This window comes from Ischnura elegans, chromosome 8 (genome assembly GCF_921293095.1).
Source record: "Ischnura elegans chromosome 8, ioIscEleg1.1, whole genome shotgun sequence".
NCBI classification, from domain to species: domain Eukaryota; kingdom Metazoa; phylum Arthropoda; class Insecta; order Odonata; family Coenagrionidae; genus Ischnura; species Ischnura elegans.
In genome coordinates this window covers 49044344-49055255 of record NC_060253.1, presented here as the reverse complement: position 1 = coordinate 49055255, position 10912 = coordinate 49044344, and the positions used below count along the sequence as shown (strand labels likewise).

The window sequence follows — 10912 nt, the reverse complement described above, 5'->3', positions numbered from 1 at the left end:
TTAGTCAATGCTAAAATTTAGGTTCAGTTGTCGTATATAAGCCAATTAAAACTTTTATCTCTAAAATTATTTTTTAGGTTATTATTCTCCGATGGAAAGAATAACATAAGATAATTAATGCGATAAGAGTGGATATGAGGCGAATTTCAAATTGAAATTAGCGCCATGTTTCTCGTTTTTCGTTTTTCATAAAACTATCGTGGTGCGCTGCTCTTCAGAAATCAATATTGCCGACTTTAAAACGACAGCTTTTTGGTCGCTCAAAAATTTGCGGAAAGTACTCTATTGTTTCGATTAGGAAGCTCATGTGACGTTATTATTTTTAAGTTCCTTCCGAAATCGTCAAATTCTCTTCAATGCTTCATATCTGTTTGTATACGTGTCTACCTTAAAAAGATGGCGGCCGCAGTAGCAGCCGGGAAGATGAAGACATCTCTTTCGAATCCCTCTGGGTGGAAAACATTAATAACCGTCACAGTGTTGTTATTAGCATGGATATCAGGATTTGCTTCACGACTCTTCGCTGTCATAAGATTTGAAAGTATTATTCATGAATTCGATCCATGGTGAGTTAACTGCATGGGCTTGGGCTCCTAATCTTTATCATTTCCGTGATTTTGTACATAGGGTATAGCCAGCCGCACCCCGGAAACCATGCTTAAACCTCCTACATAAATAAAATAAACATGCAATTACTATGATGGTTTTTTTACTGTCTGTAATGTACCGCTATTTCGGAATTGTAATCAAGTTTGTTGGATGCACTTATTTTTAATCTATAATGTGTATCCATCATTATAAAACTGGTACTTCATGTACGTTTGTGGCGGTCCATTGTATGATGACCTTTTTAACCGATGAATTCAATGATTTTCCTATTGCGTCCAATTCTCGTTTTAGGCCATTGAAATGCAAAAAACTTCAACTATTTTCTCGGCAGGGATGAGGAAATTAGAATACAATAGTACATTTATCGCCTGTGTTGGAATTGGATTTAGAATAATAATTCAATACAGCGTAACTAGACATTATGTAAGAATCAATTGGCTGAGTGATTCCGGTTTTGAAACTTTCTCATAAATATACTAAATTTTCGTTGTCGAATATTATCTGCAGCCATTACTCTGTACACATTTGCCTAGACTATCATAACTAGATATTTCATGTAATTAGTACTCTTTATTATTTTTCAAATAGTGTTAAGTATTGTAAGGGTGTGTTAGCTGGAATCAGATATATATGCCAATATATTGCACTTTGTTGTTAAGTATAAAATTGCTAAGTTGCCTTATTTTGATTATTTAATCCGCAGGTTCAACTATCGAGCTACTGCATACATGGTCAAGCATGGATTTTACAATTTCTTGAATTGGTTTGATGAGCGAGCATGGTACCCTCTGGGAAGAATAGTAGGAGGGACAGTGTATCCTGGACTTATGGTCACTTCTGGCTCCATTCATTATATCTTACATGCTCTAAACATACCCGTTCACATAAGGGACATATGTGTATTCCTGGCTCCCACATTCAGGTGTGTAGCATGAAATTTCAATTTGAATTATTGAAAATTTTATTTTTGCAACATTTCCCTTACATCCCCGTGATTGATGGGTGAATTTTAAGGTTTTGTATTGGCTAGTGTTCAGTCATTGTGTCTTGCCACACCTCTGGAATTTTATTGTGCCAGGAAGGTAAGGTAAACTGAAAAGTGATTCTGTAAAAATCATATTTGTCTGTTAGGCCACCAAATATTCTGTAGGGGAAGACAATTTCCTGGTTTCCAAAGGCGTTTTCTAATTCGAATAGTTGCATAGTTATTCCTCTCATTTCCTCAATCATTAGCTAGCATTGTGAGGGTGGTGGTTTAATGAAAGTTGGTGGAATTTCAGACAAAGATGGGTGACCAAGTGTAAGAGTTGTGTCAGGGCACTTGTTACGATTAAATGTATCATTATTAGTAAAATTAGAAATTGCAATATTTCCACTGAGTTTTATTGTGACATTACGTGTTTCGTCGTTACAAACAATATTATCAAGCTCAGAGAAATTTTCAAGTTAAATCCATTTTACTTAATTGGATTGATATTAATAATAGAATAGTGTAAAGATTAATAATATATCCCTCAGCAAGCCGTAAAACTCACCATTTTGAACCGTTTATAAAATTCCGCAATAGGGTAGTTTCCTTCATCAAATAAAACGAAAGGCATTGATTGCGATTCGTTACCCACCATTAGAGTATTCATAATATACAAATTATTTCGTTTTAGAAATACCGGTTTAGACGAATGGCAATGGTCCATTTTTATCCTTATTTGAAAAGGACCAGATTGGCGCCCATGCGATGCCACTCCACGTGACGTCACAGGGACCTAGTTTCTATACGAGAAGATAGGAGTTATACGTCGTCTGAGGTTACCAATGCATGCATGAGGCGCAGAGCTCAGGGAAACATGTCTTAATAATCACTTATTAAAACTGGCTAAGGTCGGAAAGTTTTCTTCGTTTGATAAGGTATTAATAATGCTACCAGCCAGCAGGGTACTCAGCTACCCGCTAGCAGCCTGCGTCGTATCAGCGCTCAAGCCTCCCTCAAGGTCACCTCACAGGGCGGCAGCGGGAACGAGAAATACGGCACACGGAGAGATTTCTCGGCATTCATACTTACCCGTCGCGTTTTCGCACGCTTGAAAATTTTCACTTTTCATTTAATCGCAAAAAATAGATATCGTCATTTAAAAATCTAAATGCGTGAAATACGTACTCCAGGAGTAATAATCTTTCGATTTAGGCAATAAAAAAATAATAGGAAACCACCCTATTTATTAATCTCGCACCTACCGCTTATCCTGGTGGGCATTCCGTACCCCCTCATACCCCGGTATCAGTTACACCTAAAACCCTCCCAGCCTCAATTCCTAGCTGCGCCCCTGGTCTTGGTGCTTGAAGGGAGGGGGTAAGGTGGAGGATGGGGTTTGGGTGATGAGAAGTGTGGATATTGAAGGTTGTGGGAGAGAAGGGTCGTTTTTTAGGGTCTCGCAGGAGGAGCAGGGTGGGGGGGGAGGAAAGAAAGGTTCCAGGGTGGGTGAGGGTACCACGCACGCCTTCATTGTCTTCTTTTGCATGGTGGTTGTCTGGATAGAATCCTCATAGTGAAGGCATGCATGTTATCCTCACTCACCCTGGAACCTTCCTTTCCTCTCCCCCCACCTTGTTGCCGGTCTCTTTCGTCCTCATCGTCCGCAGGAGTATAAGGAAAGTCGTGCAGAAAAAGGGAGAAGTCACATGCCAGAGAAATCACACTTTATTCTTCCTTCATTTGAATACACACGTCGCCTGCCCAGCGTACTGTCTTCTCTCTCTGGTAAGCATTTTTGTTATTTGCTCGGGTGCATAGCAGGATCACATTCTTAAGCAAGATGTCTTACCTTACGTGGCCATGCAAGCACTTCCTGTTGCCGAAGGGGTTGAGTGGTGGGGGATCTTGGGAACCGAAAGGAAAAGAGTTATCCCTGACTTTGGATGGAATGGAATCTAAAGGAAATGAGGCAAGGAAGACGCCAGCCGCCTATTACAAAGACGTATATAAGGAGGAACTCTTAAGACTTGTTACACTTGATAATGTTTTTTGTGATGACAAAACGTGGAGTGTCATAATAAAACTCAGTGGAAATATTGCAATGTCTAATTTTACTAATATTAAGAACTTCCACCATATCGTGCCCAACATCATACAAAAAAAAAGTAACATTACTTAAGCAGCAGTAGGTATATTGCAATGTACAATATTCATGAAATGTTTTAGCAGTACTGGAGGAAGAGAGAATTTATAATTTGAAAATTCTTTTCATTCGAAAGCTGATGCTTCAGTTGGAAAAGGGTGTGCTTTAATTCCATAACTTGCATCCCCTTTTTTCCCTTGCTACCATGTTTACAGCACTTGATGTCGTAAAATCAAATTCATTTTAATAATCAAATTCCATGCAACAAGCATATGATTGCGTATCGTAAAATGTTCTTTATTTATTACAGCATTCAATTCAAAGATCAAGTCCATGTTAGGGGTAATGCTTTTTTTCGTCTGTGGAAATTCCATACTTTACACATCCTTGCTGTTGACTCTTTGAAGTTTTTTTAAATATGGGCTAGTATGCAGTTATCTCTGTTAAAATCAATTTATGATTATTGCATCAATTTTTATACGAATCAATATCTCTCATTATGAACATCATAAGTTTTAAAACAAATTGTGGAATTTTTGTGCAAACTTATTCTGCTTCTAATAATATGAACATGTTATTTTTATCTGGAAAATGTCACCATTCTTGCATATTTCCATTCTGTTGCTTATTTAAGGATAAATTTTGTATAATTTGGTGTTAGTCATCAATACGGATGTTAAACATACCTTTTATTACAGTGGACTGACTGCCATCTCGACGTACCTTCTTGGGAAAGAGTTATGGTCTCCAGGAGCAGGTCTATTTGCAGCATGCTTCATGGCCATTGTCCCCGGATACATAAGTCGATCCGTGGCTGGGTCATATGACAATGAAGGAATTGCTATTTTTGCTCTGCAGTTCACGTATTATCTTTGGGTGAGTAGTGAGTAATGGCAGTTGCATTCATTCAGTTCTTAAAGTCAATGCTCGCCTTGAGCATGCTATCACATGATATGCTGGAGTGAATTAAATTAATGACCAATGTTTCCAATTTTGTAGGTAAAATCTGTGAAGACTGGGTCGGTGTTCTGGGCTAGTATGACAGCACTGTCATATTTTTATATGGTGAGTGACAAGTATTCAGAGCCTCGCTCTCTTTTCCAATTAGCATGTTCTCCAAATTTTTATTGCCTATTCGGGTATTGATTTAATTCAAACTTTTGTTGATTGAAATGTCAGAATTGAGTCAACTCCCACCCGGTTAATATCTGTAGAAAAATTCCTGGATTCTGACAAAGTATGAACAGTTGTAATGCTCAATTTTTTAATATCTGAAACCCACGTTTTGGAGTCAAAGGACTACTTCTTATTATCTGCTAATTCTTAGGAAAGGGATGTGTCATTGTTAGTTGAGATCACTCGATTCCTCTGTCCTGTTGCTATAGACACTATCTTGCATCATTCCCTTCCCCTCTAATTTCTGAAGACAATACATGTGTGAGTAGGTGTGTAAGTTGAGGTACTTTGGTAGGTGTGATGTTACTTTTCCACCCTCTTTAGGTGAGTGAAATAGACTGCCCACTTTTTAAAACTTTTTATTGAGACGACCGGTTTCGACTCCCATGTCCTTCTTGAGTGTGCTGAGGTTAGTCTCGTGTGTGGTCAAAAATCTCTACGTAACGGATTCGATGGGACTGGAAAATTGCAGAATTCAATGCAAGGGAGAGTGGGTTACATTTTTATTGGATGAGGAAAGAGCTCATGTTGATGGAAGACGTAACGTAGCAGCTACAGTGGACTCTTGTTAGGAATTTTTTTTTATGAACAAGGTATTTTTACCATAAATAAAAACTGAATCAAAGAAAGACTGTTTATCATGATTATTGAATCAGTTTTTGGACATTCCTACATGTCCAGAGGCTTTATCTTTTGGGTAAAAAAATGAGGTTGTTCACCCAGACTCAAAAACATGATTCAGTGAAAGAATGCATGAATGGAAGGGAAAGCTGAAGTATAGCAAAAATTGAATTCTTCATAATTCAGCCATTCTCTCATTTAAAAAAATTGAAAGTTAATTAATTAAAAACTTAATAAAAGAGGGAAAACTTGCTGCTCACAAGTGGAGTAACTAGGAATAGGCTTTGGAGGGGATGAAGGGGCCTAGCTTCTCTGAGGCTTTGGGGGGGGATTTTTCCCCTCATCCCCCCCATAGATATGCCACTGCTGCTCACTCTTCATGAGGTGGTGACGCCATTACAGTTTGAGTTCATCTTCTCGATCAAGAAGAATTTTTCTTTGAGGGAAGGAATTATGTATCAACCAGGAACCAGGGTGTAAATATCAACAAATCGAACGAGGACCACTCTGACGACTGAGGAGTCGTGGAGAAGCAGCAATACACTCAGCATGAGTCCGTAGCATCGTCAGGTTATCTGCGAAAGGGTTAATGCCAATGATATTTTGCTGGAAATAGCTTGAGAAGTAGGCGTAAGATGGAGAAAAGGAAAAATAGTGGTCTCATCATTTTTCGAAATCTATTACAAACAGCAAAAATAAAGAAAATTGGCAAGCTAGCCTGTTGTGGTCTGAGGATGCCAAGCATAAAGATTCATCGTAAACATATGTTCCGATCCCATCCCTCCCATTTGTGTGTGTGTCTTTGCTTTCCCTCTTTTGTCCTTATGATCTGTTGGTGGTTGATGGGTAGCCTTGGTGCCTCCCTTGGACAACTTTTATAGGGGTTAAACTGTTTAATGGCTATCCTGCCAAAGTCAAAACTGTCCTAGAAGGGCAACTGGTAGAGCCTCATGCATCACATCGAGAAGTTCTCAATTCGAGTCCGAGTTAGGCCATATTTTTAAGGTTGTCCAGTTAAAGTTAATTTTTAACCTTCTCCGGTAGTGTCCACAAATATCCACAGGGAAGAATGATGCCTCGGTAGCTTAACTGGCTAAAGCTCTCAACCGGAAATCAGGGGATCCGGGTTCGAATCCCGGTCAAGGCAGATGATTTTTTTTTCTTTGTGGATCTTTCGCATGATTGTACATTGCGGGTGACTCCCGTAAAAGTTATCACCGCGGCTAGTCCCGGTATACTTTAAAGCATATTTTTAACATTTGATTTTCAGCTTCCAACATCTTCTACTTCATTTTGTCCTTGTCATCATATGTAATGTTTCCCTATCCCTTTCTTCAGGTAGAGTCTATTGTCTATCTATTTTAGTTAATGTATTTTATGAAAATGATGAAAATGTATTTTCTGGTAACAATGATGTTGATCTTTCAAACACAATGAAAATAGGTGTTGTTTTTTAGTTGAATCAATATAAATTAAATCTCTAATTAAGGTTGGAGATATTTTTGCTTGTTGACTTAAATTTTATGGAAATTCATCATAACAGATAAAGGGACAACAACAGAAATTTGATGTCTGTGGTAGTGCTGACATGCTTGTCTTTTCTGGTTGGAAGTCTTGATGAGCCCCCCTTCCCAACCAAGACCTTTTTATATTATCCTGACATGGCCCCTTCCTTTGAAATGACCAACCCAACAAACCCCTTACATTTACACGTGTTGCACTGCCTACTCTTTCCAACAATATGTTTGCATCAGGCTTACTGCTCGTCACTCAGTGTGCTCTTGAAAATTACTTGTGAAGTACGTTAAAACCAGTAAAGGAAAAAAATAACAAAGTGTTTAAAAAAACTAATGTTGTCTCTGTATCTGTCTGCAGATTTTTGGTTGAAGTTGGATGCAAGATTACTTTGCAATGTTTATTTTTGGTGATGGTTGTTGGTGAAGTAGAATAATCTTGTCTAAGAAAGGTTCTTTGATGTCTGATAGGTGTCAGCATGGGGTGGCTATGTCTTCATCATCAACCTGGTTCCCCTCCATGCGTTCTGTCTCCTCATGTTGGGCCGTTTCTCAGCTCGATTGCACGCAGCCTACTCGGCATTCTACGTTCTTGGTCTCCTGCTCTCCATGCAGATCCCTTTTGTCGGCTTCCAGCCTGTTAGGACTTCGGAACACATTGCCTCTGCTGGTAAGATATTTTTCTCCTCACAGTTTGGCCCTTAAATGCCACCTGGTGTATGATGTGTGAAGATAGGTAATTCAATCCAGTGGTGGCTCATCAGGTGAAGTGAGTGCAGTGCCTCTTTGGCTTTTTAAGGGGAAAAATGAGAACATCAATTGTCATAAAATTTTGAGAATTTGGGTGTCAACACCAAGTTGTTGAAATGCTCATGTAGCTTAGTATGAACTGGTAGTGTCATGCTCTCTCGGGGTGCTGATATGTCCAACCCACAGTCTTTGAGTCCCTTTAGTAGGGGAAGGGCTCAGCTCTGGCACTTTACTCAAGAGCATGGCAAGAGAGTGTAAAATATGCAGGTTGAGTCTAGTGGGCCTAAAAGTATTCTTGGTTGGCCTGGCTACTGCTAGCTTGGTGATGTGCATTTAATAATACTTCCCTTTTGCAGTAAACCTCTTTGAGCTTTCCAGATAATGCATACTCGCTAGGACTGCCCATGTTTTGGCAGCCTTTCTGCATCCTTCGGCTTCCTGCATTAAAATTGTGCATGTTTTCCGCCTTAACCTTTGTCACCTCATGTTGTCAGCTAGATAGTTATTGTAAACCCTAAGTCCTAGATGGAATGACAATCACAAGAATGATTGCATTGAAAGTAAAGGATCTACCTCACAGTCAGACTTTGATATGCAAATGCAGTAGATTCCGGTTAATTGGGGCATATCGGGACTTGTGCACTTTGCCCCAATTAGGCGAACTATCCTGTATATGGGCATAAACAAACGTTGAAATGATAGAAAGAAGACTAAAGAATGTTTATAATGCAACATAATTTTATTAAACTATTAATTTGATTAATAAATCAGCGAGATTAGCTCATTTATTATGGTTTTTAAGGATCATAACAATCTAGTTAAAAATATTTTTCACAGCCTCGGGCGACACTGAATGAATGTCTTTTACTTAGTCCTATTAAAGAGAAGTCCTATCCTCTTGCGGATAGTATAACAACAAGAGCTTTCAAAATAGGGCAAGAATAGGAACATTGGTGAAAAATAAGAGTAAATCAAAGGAGGAAAATGTAAAAAAATTGTACTCGGAAAACAAAAAATTTTGATTTTGTCGTGTGTATAGTCTTATGTCGCCGACTCATGGCCCAATAAAGTGGCATGCTATCCTAATTAAGCGGAGAATACTCTGGGATATTCCTCTATTGGGTTCTGTTCTTCAAGACCTGCCCCAATTAAGCGGCTGCCCCAAGCAACCGGTGGACCCATTAAACGGAATCTACTGTACATTGTTTACTACAAATACCTATGTGAAATTAGTCCTGGCCTTTTCCAGCCATTTGAACTGGATGTATTTTTCTCAGGATTTCACCAGGGTAAATTGGTCCGTGATTCCTGATGTTTTGATATCACAATTTGTCCTCATCACGAAGGTGATATGTAACTTCCCATTGGGTGACCTATATTAGGTGAATCAGTAAGGAAAGAATATATAAGTGCCTACAAAATATTGTATTAGTTTTGAATTTGTCCATTTAAATGTAGCAAATCATGTTATCAATAACAGAAACTTTGTTACTTCTACAAAGTATTTACTTCGATTTAATGTAGTAAATCATCATTGGAGACTATATTACCTAATTACCTAGAGTTTTAGTGTGAAACTTTCCTGTTATTTGAAGAGAATCTGTTGACATGTACCACAATGCGAGTATTTCACCTCCTTGAGCTGCTTGAACCCTTAGCATGATTATTTTAAGGTTTGAATATGGTTTTCCTATTTAACCTGTTATTTACCATTACAGTATTAACTTTTTTTACTGTATAAAGCTATGTTTCGATTGTAATTAATGTACTACAACTTTGACATTGAACAATCAAACACTTCTGTAGTATTTTACACTCAGCCTATATGTATGCTTTTGCAATTGAGTGTTTTTTTAAATGTCTGGAATGCGTGAAGCATTGGGAACAGGTCTTTGGCCCTGGTTAAACGATTCATTCACTCATTTGAGTTAATGTCGAAATGCATGAATGACACATAGTTTTCCGCAGCATTGTCTAGATGATGTCTCCATGCTTCTGGGTTTCACCAAGTGATTTCTTTGCGACGACAGTTTCTCCGGTATTCCAACCGGCGTCTTCAGGTCCCATCGACCAGAAGACGCCGGTTGGAACACCGGAGAAACTGTCGTCGCAAAGAAATCACTTAGTGAAACCCAGAAGCATGGAGATATCATGCATGAATGACTTTGGTGGACTGAAATGGAACATGAATGAATGCATGAGCCAAATTAGAACAGGTTCTATTTTCTGATCATGTATTAGTATTGTTTGGGTGGTTACACTGTGCATTTTGGCATTCATTCTTGTTTTCATGAATTTAGGCAATTCCTGTGTGTTCATTTATTGTGTTACCAGGCTTTTCAGGGTTTCGAACCTGGATCCCCTAATTTCCGGTCGAATGCTTTAGCCAGTTAAGCTACCAATGCATCTTTTCTCTCTTTGGAAATTTGAAATGATGCTTCGGTAGCTTAACTGACTAAAGCACTCAACTGAAAATTGGGGGATCCGGGTTTCAATCCTGATCAAGGCGAATTAATTTCTGTGAAATATTCCCACAATTTTTGCATTGCGTGTTACACTATTATAGTTATCACCGTGGCAAATCTGGGTAAACTTAAAAAAAAAAGTTCTTAGGGTTTGTTGGTTATTGCATCAGGTAATGAATTTTTCCCTTTGCAGGTGTGTTTGCTCTTCTGAACGCTGTGGCCTTGTTGAAATACGTTCAGAGGCATCTGACGGGAACAGATTTACGTCATTTCCTGGCCATAACTTCATTGATTGCAACAGCAATCGTCTTTCTGGTTGTAGTCCTTCTTACTTACCTTGGAGTCATTGCTCCTTGGAGTGGACGGTAAGCATGTACTACTTTCGCTGCTTCCTTATTGATCCTTAAATTTTATTTCAGAATTATAAAAATGGAATCTCAATTTGCATAATAATGCTGTCTGTGGAGAGTAAATTATATCTTAGTTTGTGCCAGCCTTAATAGTTATCTTCTTTTCACGTAATATAATTTTTACTCCCATGAAAAATTTGTTCGTGAATCAAAAATCATTTTTCGCCTCAGTTCATTCTCTCCCTCTTTCGCATAAGCCTTCTTATTGGCACATATTAAATCTTCTCTTTGACATGTGATAATGAGGAATGAGC

General features: G+C 38.5%; 1 protein-coding gene across 1 annotated transcript in view; it reads left to right on the top strand.

Moving 5' to 3' along the window:
• The first annotated feature begins 195 nt into the window (after window positions 1-195).
• Window positions 196-10912, top strand: part of LOC124163809 (dolichyl-diphosphooligosaccharide--protein glycosyltransferase subunit STT3B) — a 31548-nt gene continuing 20831 nt past the window's right edge. The window contains exons 1-6 of the mRNA XM_046540902.1: window positions 196-566; window positions 1313-1531; window positions 4421-4598; window positions 4722-4787; window positions 7505-7703; window positions 10442-10613. Coding sequence (XP_046396858.1) covers window positions 397-566; window positions 1313-1531; window positions 4421-4598; window positions 4722-4787; window positions 7505-7703; window positions 10442-10613 — 1004 coding nt within the window. The 5' untranslated portion in view covers window positions 196-396. The remainder of the gene's footprint in view (window positions 567-1312; window positions 1532-4420; window positions 4599-4721; window positions 4788-7504; window positions 7704-10441; window positions 10614-10912) is intronic.